Below are 19673 nucleotides of genomic sequence, written 5' to 3'. Positions count from 1 at the left end.
TGACAAATGCATTACAGTATTAATAATGCACTGGACACAGGATAGTAAAATAGACTGTCTTTCTGCATTGCTAAACATTGAACTTGGGTCCTCATGCTTTTTTTTTTTTCTTTTTACTTTTTATTTTAGGCTCTGTAAGTTGTCCTGGCTACCCTTAAACTTGCTCTGTAGCTCAGGCAGGCCTTGATTTTGTACTTTCTTGCCTTAACTTCCACACTTGCTGGGGTTACAGGCAAGCGTTAGGCAGCTGACAGTCCCTTTCTCCCATCCAACCACTAACCAGATGGGGTGAGATCAGGCGCTTTCTGAGTGGTAGAGAAAACACTTAGCAATGCCTGTACAGTAGAGGGTAACAGGAGGCTGGGGGATTACCAGGGGTGCTGACTGATGTCATGCTGATTAAGTTCTCCAGCTAAAGAACAGAAAATCCTGTATTCTCTCTAACTATGAAGCTTAGTTCTTCAGAAAGAATAAATGGTCACATTCAGTGACCATTTTATGTTAATCTCCTTAGCAACCTGGGGCTTCAGAAAACTCCATGAGATAAAAAGTGACTTCTGTAGAGCCTTCTCTATAATTTCACTTTTTTTTCCAAAAAGCCAGTTTTTGTAGCTATCTTGATTAATGTGTGTTGAATGTACTTTTGTTATCTTAAACATCTACTCTAAGCTCAAGATTTTCCTTATATAACTCTCATCTCTCCATATTGCGACACAAAATGATTTTTATTGCTGACTGTTTTCTGTGGGCTCTTCACAGCAGTCCCGACCTTTCACCTGGTTTGGGGTCTTATTTTAGAAATGGCCTTGTTCTCTGGTTTTATTTTAAATGGTGCTTGGTTTAGGCTTTACTACACTTGATCTAACCAAAAGGCCAAAAATCAGTTTTTAAGCCTTGTAGCAAAAGGCATCGTGACTGTGGAAGGCTGAAAAAGAAAAAAAAAAATGGAATAAATTAAAATGAATGCTTACATGCAGCTCCAGAAACAAAATTATTGCAAAATACACTCCAGATCCATACCAAGCCCCCCCACCTGTAAGAGCTTGAAGACCGGAAAGGCTGACGACTCACTTGCTACAATTATAAACTGGTAATGAGAATATGTTATTTTTATTGTTTTCATGAAAGACAAACATACCAGTTCTGGTTCTAACATACAAGTTGTTCATAAAGGCAGTACAACCACCACTACCTAGTTATCTTTGACAAGGGAGAATGTACTATAAATTTTTCTTTCTGATTTTCTGAGCTTATAAATATTTACTTAGTAGCACAGTTTTATATCATCATTGGCTGTAGTATAACAGTGTATCTGGACTTGAGTCTAGCCTTGACTCTGAGACTTGTGGGAAAGCTTCTTAACCTCTATGAACTTCAGTTTCTTGTTCTGGAAAACAAGCAGTAATACATATACATGTACATATATATATAATATATATATAAATAAGCAATAATACATATACATGTACGTATAGTCACATATAAACAAGCAATAATACATGTATATATACATGTAAACAAGCAACAATACATGTATATATACATAAAAACAAGCAATAATATATATACATGTACATAAACAAACAAGCAGTAATACATCTACATATGAGTCATCTCCAAGAAGATAACTATAAGGTTCTTTACTTTTAATTCCTAACCCATGAGGGTCACCCTCTAATAGTGGCCCCCACCATTACTGCTATTAATGTCACTATTTTATAAGAAAATGCTGGGTGCCCATGTAGGGTGACCATTATTTCATGGCTTAACCTGCCTAAAAATTGGATACTGAATTAGGCATTTTTTTTCATATACCTTCTAACTTATTTTATCTTTTTGTTAATCCAGAGTAAGAGCTGTTGTAACCATTTCTGGCTTAGGGTGTTACTTAAACCTTGCTCATCTCCGTCAGAGCCTGATTTTTACTATAACTAAAACCTCTGAGGCCAGGGATGCAGTTCAGTTGGTTGAATGGGTGTCTGCCACGAAAAAAACTCTGAGTTTGCTTCATTAGCACTGCATAAACTGGACCTGGTGCTGCATGCCTGTTATCATTATCCCAGCACTGGGATGGTAGAGGCAGGAGGATCAGAAGTTAGGAGTTATCCTCAACTACATAATAAATAAATAAACAACTATTGCTACCTATCCCATAGCATCCTACCTAGAATTGCCCTTATGGCTTGAATTTAGAATTCTGGTTAAAAACCAGGGTTTTTTGTTTGTTTGTTTGTTTGTTTTTGTACCTTTTTTTTTTTTTTTTTTTTTTTTTTTTTTTTTTTTTTTTTTTTGGTTTTTCGAGACAGGGTTTCTCTGTGTAGCTTTGCGCCTTTCCTGGAATTCACTTGGTAGCCCAGGCTGGCCTCGAACTCACAGAGATCCGCCTGGCTCTGCCTCCCGAGTGCTGGGATTAAAGGTGTGCGCCACCACCGCCCGGCCTGTACCTAATTCTTTAACACAAACAGCATGCATCTTTTGAGTAATAAACCTTTCCTTATATTCAGAACTTCCAAAGTAAATTTTAGCTGTGCTGATAGTTTATTTATTGGAAAATTTCAATAAGATACACTTGACTGTTAACATTTCTGTTTATACAATGTATCCTTGTGAGACATACCAGAATTACCATTTTTAAGAAGTAGTGGCAGCCCATCTCGGAGAGCATAGCTCTAAACGGGAAACTCAGCTTGTACCATTTGGAGTTATGCTTGGAACAGATCAGAATCATTTGACCCATTTTAATACCTATTTCAGCATCCATTTTAGGTACTAAGGAGCAGCCTGAGAAAGTATCTGAGTGTTTTGCTCTTTGTCATGTTGCTGTATGAGGACGCTTCGCCTTCCCAGTGGATGCTGAGGAAGCCTGTCATCATCATTAGTGCTCATTCAGTGTGAACACCTGTTTTAACTAGGCACTGGAGATGCAAACATGAATAAAACATGATTCCTGTTCTGGAAAATTTCATAGTTTTCTGAGGGAGAGGGGGATATTTAAAAACCTAATTATATGTCAAAGTAAGACACTTTATATAATAATATATGGATAAAATGTTGTAGTGACGTACAGGAGGGATAATAAGTTGGGGGAGGAGTGATAGAATTTCAAAAATGAAATGATATTTAGGGAAATTTTGGAGGTTGGGTGGGAGTTTGTGTTTAGAGAGAGAAGAGCAAGGGTGGACGAGAGGATATTCTATGCAGAAACATAGGGCTCGGAACATGCTTAGGTAAGGAAAATGTCTTCAGAGGGCTACTGAAAAACGCTGCATGAAGAGAGAAGGGGAGTTTGAATTTTATCCTCTTGGTGATAGTCATTGAAGATTTTTAAATTTGACTGACGTAATCAGATTCGACTTTAAGAACTCATAGTAGTTTGGAATCAGAGGAAGACAGGAAGCAAGGACCAATCAAAAAATGTATTTGTGCCTGGTGGTAGTGGTGCACGCCTTTAATCCCAGCATTGAGGAGGCAGATTCAGGCAGATCTCTGTGAGTTCAAGGCTAGCCTGGTCTACAGAGTGAGTTCTAGGACAGCCAGGGCTGTTACACAGAGAAAGCCTGTCTCAACTCCCCCTGGGAGGCTGTGTCTAGGTTTTTGCGAGTTCAGTGGCAGCTTGGACTGCATAAACCACCCTGTCTCAAACAACAGCATCAAAACAAAAGGAAACTTATTTTCCAAGCAGAAGACAGAAGTGTATGCTGGCAACCACTGTGAGATAAGAGTCACTAGATTTGAGAGTGTTTTTGCAAAATATCAGTGAATTTTGTCATCAAAATGGTGCTGGACCTGTTGACAGTAAGAGACGGGACGTGCGGTCTAGCTTAGTGGCTAGTAGATTAGCAGAGCTGGAGAAATGTTAAAAATGCAATGAGGATTGTTTCGTTCCACACATGGTAGATTTCGTCTTCTTAGGAACATTCCAGTAGGCAGGTCTGGATCTGAATCTTGGGAGAGAGAGGTAACTGTAGTAATATTTTGATTCTTTTTTTTCACTGTTTATTTTTCCAATAAATGCTAAGGTTCTCAAACATTTACTGATTTTGGTCTCAGGAAGGTGATTGCAGAATCAAAACATAAATTCCTAAGCTTCTGATAACTGAAAAGGCCTTTGAAAGAAAAAAATGATAGGTTTCTATTATAGTTATTTCAGCCTTTAATTTCTTAAAATATCTTTTGGGGGAAATGGCATGTATTTTTTAATTCATGTGTTTTCTATACTGTGTGTACTGACCGTGACAAATGAAGTCAGTTCAGGATCACAGATAAGGGGTCCTTAAACCTTTTGTTTTGTTGGTGCAAAAACAAAATTTAAAATTGAATCCTTAAGAAATACTCACTCTTAATTTATATGCTTATCTAATATTATCAGCTGTTGCCTTGGTTGAATGTGAGGGAAACTATACATATTAAAGAATGAAGCTACAGCATCACCTCTAGGAGGAAGTTAAAACCCAGGGCACTCCCCATTCAAATAAAGGATCTGTGTTCCTTCTGAAACGAGAGGGTAGTAGACAGTTCGTCAGAAATCTTTCCTAACCCCAAATTTGATGTCAAATAAAAGATACAGGTGGTTGTAAAGGATTTAAGCAGGCTTTAAATAGGTGAATTGTTATGATTTTGGATGATCTTTTATGTTTTCTCTGACAGTTTCATACATGTATACAGTATGTCTTGATTATACCCACTGCAACTCTCACCTCACCCTTCTGAGGAACACCTCCCAACATAACCCCTTCCTTTCTACCTCCACCCCACCCCTGCATGTGTGCGTGTCTGTCTGTCTGTCTGTCTGTCTGTCAGTCACCCAGTGAGTCCAGCTAGTGTTGCCTCCTGGTCTTGACCACAGCTGCCGTGAATTCACGAGTGCAGTGATCATGTCATGTCCAGAAAACATTTCCCAGCTTGCCTTTCTGTCACCTGGCTCTTAACCTTCCTACTGCCACATCTTCTTTGATGTTTCCTGAGCCTGGTGGCAGGGAGTTGATACAGATGTCCCTTTTAGGAATGAGCACTCAACAGTTACTTATTCTGAGCACTTTGACTAGTTATGGGTCTCTATACTATGGCCCACAGCAGAAAAAGGCTTCTCTGGACAAAGTTGAGAACAGCACACTAGTCAGTGGGTCTAAACATATTTATGAAGTAATTTAACAACATGTCCATTTAGCAAAACAATAATAGGTTCTCCCTTAGGGCCTGTGACCTTCCAAACTGTGGGCTTTGGGCCAGGTTTATAGTACAAGGCATAAATTCACTCCTGTGGAGCAGGCCTGAGGTCCAGTCAGAAAGCAGTTGGTTACCCCCATAATGGTCATACCGCTGTTGTACCAGCAGTCGGTCAGATCTTGCCTAGCAGGTCAGTATTGTATCATTCAGGGTCCAGTAAGACCACTGATTTTTTCCCCCCAGTGGCTTGCATTGCACCATCTAGCACTCTGACAACTAGTTAGCAAGGACAAAGTTTTCAATTCAGTTCCAGCTTGATTTCTCTGTGCCCTTGCAGCTAAGATGAGTTGTGTCTTTGACAGTAGGGTCTTATAGACTAATTTTGGTGAACAGCCAAGAGCAGTGGCAATAACCTGTGTTGTTTTGGGGGCCTCTGGGCTCCTACATCACCAGCTCAAAGGGAGGCATCCCATGCCTGGTACTGAGATTTTCATTTAATAACCTATGTCTACCAAGGGGTGTTACATGTTTATGACATCCTTTCTTTGTGTATTTAAAAAATAAGTTTAAAATAAGCTCATTTAAAAAATGAGCACACCTTATCCACATGAAATTCTAGTTGTCGTTGTTACTATCTCAATTCTGTTTCTTGAGCTGGGATGCTTTTCCTTTACTCTGTTCTTACTGCAGTGAAATGTAGTTGCCTGCTGTTTAAGGAAGCTTTGGTAGAGTGCACCCAGAAGAGGTTTGTTTCTATATTTAGAAAACCATAGGGTTTATAAAGCAGTTGCAGATTCCTTTGGGATAAAATGGTTTCTATAAATGTAATATTTTTAATGAAACTATTATTATCCCCCATTAGAGAAATAGAGCAGCTTATATATGTGGGTTTGTGGGCACAGCATAGATGCAAACATATTTTCTTAAGAGCTAAGGGTATTTTAAATACTTACAATTAATCATGTGTATTCTATTTTTATGTTCTTAATTTTAAATTGCAGAGCTTTTACCCAAGTATTTACCTTTGGCCCAACATTCCGAGCTGAGAATTCTCAGAGCCGGAGACACTTGGCTGAATTTTATATGGTTGAAGCAGAGATTTCTTTTGTTGAAAGCCTTCAGGATCTCATGCAGGTAGGTATACAGTTTGTCATTTTCAGGAATCTCTAACATTACAGTGCTTCTGCATTATAGAGATTCATGGGGTGGAGAAAAAAAATCTATTTAATTAATATACTTTAATTCCTACTTCACAGAACAGTTGGGAATTGGGCAGATGGTGGAGAGAGAGAGAGAGAGAGAGAGAGAGAGAGTGTGTGTGTGTGTGTGTGTGTGTGTGTGTGTGTGTGTGTGTGTGTGTGTCTGAGTGATACTTAGTAATCACCAGAAATAATTAACTTACTATTTTAAATTCTCTGTCAATGATATTTGGTTATTCACTCTCATAGTTTGGATTTGTAACTATGTTTAGTTTAATAATTCTTGTTAGCTTTACTTTCTATTCAGTGTATATCTTATACTCCTATTCACCCAGTAAATGATATTTTGCTTTTCAGGACAGGGATTTCTCTGTGTAACAGCCCTGGCTGTCCTGGAACTCACTCTGTAGACCAGGCTGGCCTCGAACTCACAGAGATCTGCCTGCCTCTGCCTCCCAAGTGCTGGGATTAAACGTGTGCGTCACCACCACCACCACCACCACCACCCGGCTGTAAATGACCATTTTAAAGCATAGGCACTACAGGTAGAATAGTCATGACCTTATATGGCCCCTTCTTTTTCTAATAAACTCTGTGACAGATTTATTGCCAGTGGAGTTCTTTTCTTTTTTAATCATCTGTATGGGGGAGGGAGGGAGGGAGAATGAATGCTCAAATAGGCTGGTGGTGTTGGATCCCCTGAAGCTCAAGTTATAGGCAGTTGTAAGCCATCCATCATGAGTGCTGGGCACTGAACTTGGGTCTTCAGTGAGTAACAACTGAGTCATCTCTCTACCCCAGGTTTTTGTTTTTAAGATTTATTTATTTTATTTTATATGTGTGAGTGTTCTACCTGTATGTATGTATATGCACCACATGTGTGCCTAGTGCCTGCAGAAGCCAGAATAGGGTGTCAGAGTTAGGGTGAACCTAGTGTTGTAAACAGATGTGAGCTACTATGTGGGTACCAAGAGTCACCCAGGTAAGAATGGCAAGTGCTCTCAACTGCTGAGCCATCTCTCCAGCCCCTGCTGTTAGAGGTTTTAAGGAGCTTTTGAGAACAGGGTCTGTAAGGAAAGGATTGGAGAAGCATTGAGTAGAGGGCAAGTTGAACTGTGGTGCGTTTAGAGAGACCTCTACCTTTTCTATGAGGAAGTTAGGAGCTAGAAACAACTTTCCCTTAGGAGAACAGGGGCATGGGCATTTGTGCTTTTTCCTATCAACCAGTTATTTGGCATAGTTAACTAGCCTCAAAGAACATAACCTTGAGTAAGGCAGTGCCTTTGGGCTGACAGTTCCTCAAGAGTCCATCAGCAGTTAACATTGCCGGGTAGCATATTGGGCCTGCATTTGTAATACCTTCCACTGACTTTTTTAGATCGGCATCACCCATGGGACATTTCTACTTATCCCTACAGGTGGTGATGGGCAGAGTAATTACTGCTGGTATGTAATGGCTAAAGACAGAGATGCTGTTCAACATCCTGTCACTCACAGAATTAATTCTCCTCCCCAGAAGAATTACCTAGTTCAAATGTTAATAGTGCCTCTGGAATAACCCTGATGCTCACTGCAGGGAGTGAAGCTCTGAGCCTTAAAAGACAGTATGTGTTCCTTAGCAGTTTTATTTGAGCTCACCACCCAGTGTCTTTTCTTCACTTAGATACTGAGAGCATGGTAAGGAAAGGAGCCACTCACTCTCAGACCGCCCTGTATCTGCCTCCACTGCACTTATACTGCCTCAGCACACATACCAAAGGAAAGGTTATGAAGATGACATGTAAATTGTTTGACACATGACAGGATTGCAAAATACCTTTATTTCCTCAAGGTTTTTTCATAAGAACATTGAGAAATGGATATGTAAATACCACTGTAGGAAATGTAAACAGGATTCAGTTCCAGATTTTCATAAAGTGGTTAAAGGTACTTGCTGCCAAGCCCAATAACTAAAGTTTGATCCCCGGGACCCACATGGTGGAAGGCAAGAACTGATTCCCGCTGATCTTCACACAGGTACCATAACATCACAAAATTAATCAAAAATGTGATAATGGGGGCTGGAAATGGTTCTGTGGTGAAGAACAATGGCCACTCTTCCAAAGGACCTGGGTTTGATTCCCAGATCCACATGGCAGTGCACAGCCATCTTTAACTCCAGCTCCAGGGGATCTGATACCTTCTTCTGGCCCCCACAGGCACCAGGCACGCACACGGTGTGCAGTTGTACATATAAAAAAAACAGCTATACATCTAAAATAAAAAATAAATACTTTTAAAAATGTAATAACATTGCTGGGCAGTGGTGGTGTGCGCTTTTAATCCCAGCACTTGGGAGGATTGTAATAACAAAATTTAAAATGTATCATTATTCCATTCTCTGCTTTTCTCTCTCATTCATTCATTCATTCACTATTGTTGTGGTTATTTATAGATATTTTAGCTAATGGGGTTTTTTGTTTTGGTTTGGTTTGGTTTTTTTGGTTTTGTTTTGTGTGTGGTGTTTTTTGTTTTTGTTTTGTTTTGGTTTGGTTTGGTTTTTTTTGGTTTTTTGGGACAGGGTTTCTCTGTGTAACAGCCTTGGCTGTCCTGGAACTAGATTTGTAGACCATGTTGGCCTGGAACTCACAGAGATCCACTACCTCTGCCTCTAGAGTGCTTGGAGATTAAAGGCGTGAGCCACCAAGCCAGACTGCTGAGGGGTTTTTAAGCACTAATGTCCAAGAATAATGTGAACCAGAACAGTAGTCATTTTATCCAGAGCATTACCACTTAAGATACTCTTACTGGTGTTATTTCATGTATATTTCAAAATAAGTCTGGGAGCAATAAATAAGATCAGATGACACCAGAGATGAGCAGTTATGTGTCCAGTTGCTTTAGGTGAAGTGGGTCTGGGAGTGGAGACAACCCTGCTTAAACTCTGAGAAGCATACAGTGGCTCCCTATGTCGGTGCTGATTTATGTCTGTCTTATTAGCATCATGTTCTTTTAAACTTTAAGTTTTAAGGCATGTGTCCACCTCTGTTACTATGACTGCAGTCAAAATACAGAACAATTTTGGTATTACGAAACAACTCCGACTTGTGCTGCCTTCCATTGTAACCCCTCCCACTGTCAACTGGGGGGCCGCCCTGTCTCTCTTCAGTAATTTGCCCTTTGCAGAATGTCAAGTGAACTTCAGTGAAGTACACATATCCTGACTGTCTTCTGCCACTTAGTATACTGTGTATCAGATTCTCCTGTTTTCTGGGTAGTGCCCTGATACAGATGCAGCTCAGTTGTTTACCATTCACATTGGAGAACATTTGATACAGTTGAGTCGTGGAAAGCAATGAGAAAAGTTGGTATAAACCTTCATGTGCAGGTTCTGTATGAACATAATTTTCATCTCTCTTGGGTGAGGCCCTAGGAGTGAGGGTTTTTTTTCAAGAACCGGTCTGGTTTACAAAGTGACTTTACTCTTTTGCATTTCTACAAGGAATATGCAAACGCCAGTTTATCTGCTCATCACCAGTACTTAGTCAGGGATGTGTTTGTGTACGTGAGTCAGTGAAAGACACGGACAGATAGGCACACACACACACACACACACCAACACACGTACATGTGTTCACAGAGAGAATGAATCAATGTGTGAATCTGTTAGCTATGCATCAGCATCATATTGTGGTTTCATTTTGTATTTCCCCAGTATCTCTTGAGGCTCTCTATGTTACACATCTTTTCATCTGCCTATTAGTCATCAATTTCTAGTCTTTGGTCAAGTTGTTTGTTTTCTTCTTTTTGAGCTTTGATTGTTTGGGTTTTTTGAGACAGGGGATCGATCACTATGCAGCCCTGGCTGGCCTTGAGCTCAGAGCTCTGGCCCTTTCTACTTCCTGAGTGCTGGGAAGGTGTGCACCACCATATCTGTCCCTTTGTTGTTGAGCTTTGCAATTTCTTCATTTTCAAATGTAAATTCCCTTTCCAGATACATAATTTGCAAGTATTTCTCCTGATGTGGGTGGCTTGTCTTTTCCCTCTCCTAACAATATCATACACAGAGAAAAAGGTTTTATCTTTGGTGATCATTAATTTGCCAATTTAGAACTGGCACACATCTGCAATCCTTGACTTAGAAGGCAGAGGCAGGAAGATTATAAGGTCCAGGCTAGCCTAAACTACAAAATGAGGCTTCTTCATAAAGACAAAACAAGAATTACCATAAAAATAAAAATCTCAAAAATGTAAAAGTATCCACGGTTCATAGGATATGGTGGCACACACCATTTCTTCTGTTCTATTTGGTGCATTAAGTTTTGACTTGGAATGTCACACAAAAAAAGAAATTTTCCTTCATGAATTATAAGTAATTACTGAAGACTACTTTAGTAAATTTTAAAAACATCTTATACTCAACCCTTCGCCATAGTTTCTGGTTTTATCAGATGTATTTATAGAACTTAGTCTGAAAGTCAGAGGTTTCCATCTTCCAACTGACTGCTCATAAGACAGCAATTTAACAACCCAGGTGGGCCAAGTCTTGTGTTCTTCCACGGTACAGAAGGACCACCCCGTCCAGCTGTTCGTTGCCCTCCTACTACATGTGGGCTTTGTTAATAACTGAGGGATAGGACCCTTATAAACCATTTAGTTACCTGACTGTCTGTCTCACTGCTGTGTTGGAAGGTAATAGCAGCTAGAAGTGAAGGAAGGACCTTTAGCCACTGATTGCTCCTCCCTTTTCAAGTCCCCTGACTCTACTCCTCTCTCCTTCGGATTGATCTGCCCTTCTTTTCCTTTTAGAATTTAAACATTCTGTGTATGGTGTTTTAGGCATTTGGTTTTTTGAAACAGGATCTCATATATCATAGAGTGATTATGAACCCTTGATCCTGCCTTCACCTCCCAAGTGCTAGGGTTATATGTAGACGAATTGCTAAACGGTCTTATTAATTAAAAAAACCTCCAAGCCAGAAATTGGGGTTAAAGCCTGAGAGAGATCAGAGGAATAGGAAAAGCCACAGCTAACCTCACCTCACCAACTCCGCAGCTTCCAAAGCAAGCTACTTCCTGTCTACCCACACCTGTATGCCTTTCTGGTCTGTTCTCTCATTTGCTCTCTCAGCCCAGCTACATCACTTCCTTTTCCTGCCCAGCTCTGTCACTTCCTGTCTGTCTTTACAGACCTACAGACCTCTATGGTTAGTGCTGGGATTAAGGGCGTGTATCACCATGCCTGGCTCTGTTCCTAGTGTGGCCTTGAACTCACAGAGATCCAGTCAGATCCCTGCCTCACAAGTGATAGGATTAAAGGCATGTGCTACCACTGCCTAACCTCGATGTTTAATATAGTGGCTGTTCTGTTCTCTGACCCCCAGATACATTTATTGGGGTGCACAATATATCAACCACAGTTATAGCTGTGCTGCTGCCACACTGCCACACCTCCTAGTTGATGCAGTGCTGGAGAGCTAGGCTGCACTCCCCACTAAGCCATATACCCAGCCCTATTTATAGTAATAGCTTACATCTTTACGATAGTTAAATATCTCTCCTCTCCTTAGACTACAAAGCCCTCAGAAAGCTTGGCTTGGTTTTATCTATTCCCTCCAACTTTTTCTTTACTCCTATTTCATTTTGGGATTCTAACTTGCTTTTCTACCCCCAAATTATTCATCATTGCTGTTTACACTATTGGTGACTTAGAAACACAAACTCTTGGCTAGGTGTAGTGGCAAACTAATAATCCCAGCACTTTCTGTGAGTTTGAGGCCAGCCTGGTCTACATGGTAAGTTCCAGACCAGCCAGGGCTACACAATGAGACCTAGTCTCAAGAGAAATAAATTTAGTAAGTAAACCAATAAATAAATAATTTCAGAAATATTTTCATTGTAGTTACTGCTTCTTTCTAAGGAAAACATATCTCCCACGAGTCTTCCAGGGATATTCATGGTAGAATTAATTCTTATATGCTAATTTATGTTTTTATATTTTAACATACAAAAGTGTATACAATTATCATTTCGATGCATGTTGTTACTTCTCAAGTTTCCAAGTTTCTTTTCATTTACCATTGACTGACCCAACTATGCAAAAAGTTATCTCTTTGGCAAAATCTGGTAACTTAATATATTTCTCTGAACCAGAAACTAACCTAATACACAAGATTATTTCATATAATTCTCACAACAATCCAGTGAATGAAGTGCTGTGATTGTCTTAATTCTGTAAGTGAGTCCATTAATAAGTAAAGAGACATCAGTCAATGATAGCTGTTCATCTGACAGCTCTTTTCAATATCAGTATTGATCTGAATTGCTCTAGTACATTCAGGGATTAACAAGCTTAATGGATTTTAGGTGCTGGAAGCTGGAGGATGGTCTCTCAAGCCCTGAAGCTCGGATGGGTTTTGTGTAAAACTGCTGTTCAGACAATTCTGTCTCATTTCTCTTAGGTTATGGAGGAACTCTTCAAGGCTGCCACTGAAATGGTTCTCTCAAATTGTCCTGAAGATGTTGAACTGTGCCACAAATTCATAGCTCCTGGCCAAAAGGTAATACATTTGTGGATAAGGCCAAATTCATGGCACTTTAAGAATATTAATTATATATAATGGATATAATTACAATTAAATTTTGTTCTCTTTTGTCTTATCAAGGACAGACTAGAACATATGCTAAAAAACAACTTCCTAATGTAAGTAGAAATTATAATTTTTCTGGACTTTGCTTATACTTGGCCATTATATCACATGGAGTTATAATTTGTGTTTATAAATCTCTGTGTTTACGAAACCAGATTTGAGGAAAGACCCATATTCTAATTATTTTTATTGCTCTTATACTTAATTCATAGTTAATAACTCATGTATCATTAATAATACATGAATCATAGCAAGATAAATGAACATAGTAATTATGATTTATATTACTAAAATTCATACCTTGTACAGTAATCCCTTGGTATTCCTGAAGATTAGTTCTCTGAACCCTATGTATACTAAAATCTGAATAGTTAAGGCCCTCTATATAAAATGCCATACTTTTTGCATATAACCCATACACACCTTCATACCATAGAGTACCTATAATATTTAATACATAATACTATACTAAATATAGCAAATAGTATGATTAGATCCCCAAACAATTCAAGTAAATTACAGTGACTTTCCTTTTTTTCCTTAAAGCACTTGGGAAACAGTTTCTGGAAAGGCAAAGAAATATTCTTTATGCATATCCAGAAACATACTTAGTAGAGAGACTTTGAAAAGCCCATTAAGGATATCCAGTGTCAGAGCTGTAATCTGAACTTGAAAGCGATGCTTTAAATTAAGAGGGAGTGGGGGTGGGGGGAAAGTGGAGGAGATCGTTATCCCCAGAAGAAATATTAGAATTATTATTTCTTCATAATGAAACAGTAGCATAATAACTGTATAAAAACTGCCGCTTCTTAATATTTCTCAGTGTAATTGGTAGCTCATTTGAAGTAATTGATGGACTAGAACATAGAACATCCAAGGAAAGAGCTTCAGACAAAATATTTTACGTGTACAAATACTTAATTTTTGAATGTATAACATTACAAAAATTAATCATGTGTTCTCATTAAGTTGAAGGAATTAGCATTACTAACTAGTAGAGTCAGAACTCAGCACCCATTATCTTTTGTTCTGATGGAGCACATGAAAATTCAAGTGTTGAATGCTAGCTTAGCAATTAGAAGCATGGGCTGAAGCAGCAGATCGGCTTCTTACTTCACAGGAGAGATCTCTGGCAAGTCACTCGCATTCTCCCTAAGCTTCAGAGTCCCGTCTGCAGAATACTCAACTTTTATAGTATTATTACTCCTAAAACCTAATGCCACCACTATTTCCTTAGAAATTACACAGAGTATTTGAAATTACACAGGAATTTGAATGGAATGTTCATTTTAAAACAAAATCTGTCACTCACTCAAAGCACATCTGTCTGTATTTATACCATAAAGACATTTTCTTGTTAGTTTGTGTAGGTACAAAATTCAGAGCATAAGTTTGTACTGGTAGATTGAGCTCAGAGTCCTTCAGAAAGTTTTGTAGATTTTTTTTTAATCATCCCAAATACTGTTGCAGTATTTTTTCTTACAATTTTCAAGGAAACTAGTGTGTTCATATGCTACTGGTATATTCATATGCTACTGATATGTGTGCATTTTTATGACCTTTTAGAAGGGAGGCCAGTAAATTTATCAGTATACTTCAGAATACATAAAAAAATTCCAACTTTTGATCCAATAATCCTATCTTCTCAGTGTGTAAGAATTATTTTCAGTTGCCTTAGATGTGTAGTCATGATTTATAGTAGCAAAAGATTAGAAACATCTGAAATACCATTAATGGGTAACTAATTAAAGTAAATACACACACACACACACACACACACACACACACACACACATACATATAATTAGAATGTTCTGTTTTAATTCAGACAATGAATTTCTTGGACTGTGACTAGCTTAGTTAATAGAGAGCTTCTCTCTCATGCATGGAGATTGTCTATCATGTTCAGTTCTCAGCATCACATAAAACTGTATGTGGTGGCACATTCTTGTAATCCCAGTGCTCAGGAAGCAGAGGCAGGGGGATCAGGAATGCAGGGTCACCCTCAGCTACATAGCATATTTGAATCTAGCCTGGGCTACATGAGACCTTGTCTAGTAAAACAAGTTCTTCATCACAATACAAAGATCTATAACATATAATATTGAGTAAAATAAAAGTGTATATGATATATGCTCTGATATTTACTCAAATAGATGTTATAAATATTCACATATTTATTTATAATCTCCTAAAAGGATACACAAGGAAGTGGTAACAGTGAATACAATATTTGAGAGAAGGTGCTGGGAAGATTTCACAATAGTTCAGAGCACTTGCTATTCTTGCAAAGGACTCAGATTCAATTCTCAGCACCAACGTGGTGACTCACAACCTTCTGTAACTCCAGTTCCAGGGGATCCAACACCTTGTGGCCTCAATGGGCACCAGGCACACATGTGATATACATGCATACATGCACACAGGTGCTCACAAGTACAACATACAATAAAAAAAAGTGAGAGAGAAGGAAGTCAGCGACTGTGGAACAAGGTGGGAGAGGTATGAGCTTTTATTTTCCTCCCTCCTCCTCTCCCTTTCTTCCTTCCTGTCCTCCTCCTCTCTCACCATCGTCCTCTCCCTTTGCAGCTCAGGCTGACCTTGAACTCCAGGGCCTGAGCAGTCCTCCCGTCTCAGCCTCCAGGTGTGCACACACGTGCGATGGTATTTTCTCAGGGTGGGCTTGAGAGTTCCTTACTGAAAAAAACCAATGCGTGTTTTCCTCAGCAGTCTTAGAACGCTTACAGTAGTTACCACGACTTCTCCCGAGGTCTGAAGAAGTGCTCATGATCTGACTACCAGTCTTGCTGCATTTCCTGGATTTTCCCGTTGCTCAGTGTGCTCCAGTCACACTGACCTTTTTGTTCCTCCAGAGGGACAAAGCGTTCCTCACGGAAGGCCCTGTACTTGGTATTCTTTTTGTCTAGTCTATCCTCCCTGTTATTTTTATGGCTCGTTTTCTTCCTTTTCTGATGCAGGTTTCCATTCACATGTCACCAACTAAGTGGGCCTTTCCTGAACGTATTACCTAAAATGGTACCCCAGACACCTCCTTACTGTATTTTTCTTCATAATGGCTACCTGGCACCTGGCACTGTTATTACTTGTTTACTTGTGCGCTCTCTCTCTCTCTCTCTCTCTCTCTCTCTCTCTCTCTCTCTCTCACACACACACACACACACACACACACACACACACACACCTTGGCTCGAGGAAGGAAGGGGCTTTATTTTTGTTTATAGTGTCTCTAGTACCTAGAATAATGCTTAGCATCTAGTAGCTGTGACATAAATGTTTGGTCGATGAATAAGTAAGTGCCGACTTTTAGAAAAGTCTTTTGTTCTTTGAGCCTCAGTATTTCAGACCTTTTTAGTAGAGTGTTGGCGTAGCATGGGTATTGAGAGAATGCTCTCTGATGTGACTTTTGTGCATGCTGCATGCCGGGCAAGAGTGGAGTTATTGAACATCCACTTGTCTTCACGCAGATCACATTTTCCTAGGATTAGATCAGCCTAAATTTCCGATTACTTAGTACTCATTTATGACCTCACAGATTCCATTGGCGTCTTTATTTCTAGTTTAAAACGGCAGTCCCACTGTGTTCACCTTTCTACTTTTGCTTTGTTTTCTCCCAGCATGTCTTATACGGAGGCGGTTGAGATCTTAAAGCAAGCATCCCAGAATTTCACCTTTACCCCCAAGGTACTGTATGTGTGTATATGTGTCTCTGTTATCTTTAGCTTCATTAAATAACTTTGTTTTTTTATTAGTAATGTAAGTATTTGTGGATCTGTGCATAGTATTTGTGAGTTTTTGTTAGACATGGTTGTTAGTCATTTTGAATCGAGTCTCACTATGTTGCCCTGGCTGACCAGGAACTCCTTATGTAGACCAAGCTTGCCTAGAACTCACAAAATTCTGTTTCTATTTTTTGGAATAGTTTGAGGAGTATTAGCATTAACTCTTCTTTGAAAGTCTGATAGAATTCTACACTAAAACCATCTGGCCCTGGGCTTTTTTTGGTTGGGAGAATTTTCATGACTGCTTCTATTTCACTAGGAGTTATAAGTATTTTTAAGTTGCTTTTCTATTGTTTCTGTTGTTGTTGATACCCATCTTTAATCCACAGTGGTCTGACAGAGTGATATTTCAGTTTTCTTTTATCTGTTGAGACTTACTTTGTGTCTGAGTATGTGATCAGTTTTGGAAAGTTCCATGAGGTGCAGAGAAGAAGGTATATTCTTTTATGTTTGGGTCATATGTTCTGTAAACATCTATTGTCTATTTGGTGTATAATGTCAGTTAGCTCTGGCATTTCTCTGTATAGTTTTTGTCTGCAGGACTTGTCTATTGGCAAGAGTGGGGTACTGAAATCTTCCAGTATCGGTGTGTGAGGGTCAATATGTAATTTAAGCTGTAATAGTGTTTCTTTCATGGACTTGGGTACCCTTGTCTTTAGAGCATAAATGTTAAAGATTTTAATGTCCTCTACTTTTGGTGTGAAGTCTATTTTGTCAGATGTTAAAATGCCTCCACTAGCTTGCTTTTTAGGTCAATTTGCTTGGAATGTCTTTTTCCATCCTTTTACCCTGACGTGATATCTATCCTTGATGTTAATGTGTGTTCCTTAGATGCAGCAGAAGGATGGATCCTGTTTTCATATCCATTCTCTTAATCTGTGTCTTTTTATTGGGAAATTGAGACTATTAATGTTGAAAGATATCAATGAGTGGTATTTGTTGATTCTGTTTTATTTGGTTTTGGTGAGAGAGAGAGAGAGAGAGAGAGAGAGAGAGAGAGAGAGAGAGAGAGAGAGAGAGAGAGAGAGAGAGAGAGACCAATTTTGATTGCTGGTCTGGGATTATTTCTTTCATGTGTTTTCTGCGGTGTGGTTACTCTCTTGAGATTGGAGTTTTCCTTCTGGCACCTTCTCTACAGCTGGATTTGTAGATATTACTTAAATTTGGTTTTATGGAATGGTCTTATTTTCTCCATCTATTGTGATTAAAAGTTTTGCTGAGAATAGTAGTGTGGGCTGGCATCTGTGGTCTCTTAGAGTCTACACGACATATGTCCAGGCCCTTCTGACTTTTAGAGTCTCATTCAGAAGTTCGGTGTTATTCTGATAGGTCTGCTTTTACATGGTACTTGGTCTTTTTTTTCTTGCAGCTTTTAATATTTTAATTTTAATACTCTTTCCTTGTTCTGTATGTTGTGTTATTATTATGTGCTATGGGGACTTTTTTTTTTCCTGGTCCAATCTATTTGATGTTCTGTATGCTTCTTGTACCTTTATAGGCATCTCTTTCTTTAGGATATGAAAATTTCCTTCTGTGAATTTGATGAAAATATTTTCTGTGCCTTTGACCTGGGTTTCTTCTCCTTCCTTTATTCCTATTATTCTGATATTTGGTGTTTTCATTGTGTCCCAGATTTCCTGGATGTTCTGTTCCAGGCCTTTTTTAGATTTAACACTTTCTTTGATCGAGACACCCATTGCCTCCGTTGTATCTTCAGTGTCTGAGATTCTCTCTTCCATCTCTTGTGTTCTGTCGGTGAGGCTTGCCTCTGAGGTCCCTGTTTGCATTTCTAAAGTTTTCATTTCCAGATTTCCCTCAGTTTGGGTTTTCTTTATTGATTCTATTTCCACTTTCATGTCTTGAACTATTTTATTTCCTTCAGCTGTTTGTATTTTCATAGGTTTCTTTAAGGGTTTTATCCGTTTCTTCTTTGGGGACATCTATCGTATTCATAAAGACTGTTTTAAGGTCCTTGTCTTCTGATTCAGCTATACTAAAATACTCGAGGCCTGCTGTGGTGTGGGGTTGCTGAGCTCTAGTGGGGCATATTGTCCTGGCTGTTATTGATTGTGTTCTTATGCTGGTATGCAGGCATCTGAGTTTGGGAAAATTGTAATTCTAGGTGCTGATATCTGGTCTTGTCTTTGTTGTGTGGGTGTTTTGTGGCTTGGTTTTTGTTGCCTTCTATGGCTCTTAGAAGAGTGTGGTGACTTTGTGTTGTCTGGTAGGAAATTTTTCTGGAATCCTAATAGGTGTGGCCACTGGGGGTTTCATGTAAAATGTGTTCCTAGGTGTTGGGAGCTGACACTTAGGAATGGAGATAGGCTGGGGGTGGGGCTGAGGCTGGATAGATCAGTGAGTTGGGAATGGGAGATCTGTGTGATCCACTGGAGATGGGGGTGGGGTGCCTGCAGCAGGTAATTTGCTTCAGAGCTGGGAATAAGACTGGTTTTGGAGGAGCTGGGGGAGAGGTGAAGATCTTCAGCTAGCATAACTGCTTCCCTGGCTGAAGTCCTTTTATGTTTGTTTGGTTTTTGTTTGGTTGGTTGGGGTTTGTTTGTTTTTGTTTTGTTTTCTGAGACAGGGTTTCTCTGTGTAGCCCTGGTCATCCTGGTACTCACTTCATAGACCAGACTGGCCTTGAACTCAGAGATTTGCCTGCCTTTGCCTCCCACCACCCAACTGAGTAATGTTTTCTTATTCTTTCATTTTTCACCATCCACATTCCTTTATTATATATAATGTAACTGGTATATGTTGCTTTTTTTAAATTGAGTTTCCAGGAGATGTTTTTGATTGACACCAAATAGAGACAGGGTAGGGAAAAATACTGGTTGTATGATGATATTTCCTTTCTCCATTAGCGACATGTTTATTCA

The 19673-nt window shown here is 39.3% G+C and overlaps 1 protein-coding gene across 1 annotated transcript in view; it reads left to right on the top strand.

Moving 5' to 3' along the window:
- Nucleotides 1-19673, top strand: part of Nars2 (asparaginyl-tRNA synthetase 2, mitochondrial) — an 88798-nt gene that overhangs the window by 52109 nt on the left and 17016 nt on the right. Inside the window, exons 7-10 of the mRNA XM_059271217.1 lie at nt 6168-6300; nt 12806-12904; nt 13010-13047; nt 16630-16696. Coding sequence (XP_059127200.1) covers nt 6168-6300; nt 12806-12904; nt 13010-13047; nt 16630-16696 — 337 coding nt within the window. The remainder of the gene's footprint in view (nt 1-6167; nt 6301-12805; nt 12905-13009; nt 13048-16629; nt 16697-19673) is intronic.

The sequence above is a fragment of the Peromyscus eremicus genome, chromosome 1 (genome assembly GCF_949786415.1).
Source record: "Peromyscus eremicus chromosome 1, PerEre_H2_v1, whole genome shotgun sequence".
NCBI lineage: Eukaryota > Metazoa > Chordata > Mammalia > Rodentia > Cricetidae > Peromyscus > Peromyscus eremicus.
Note: the sequence above shows the minus strand (reverse complement) of the source record. Positions and strands in the feature narration are given on the sequence as shown.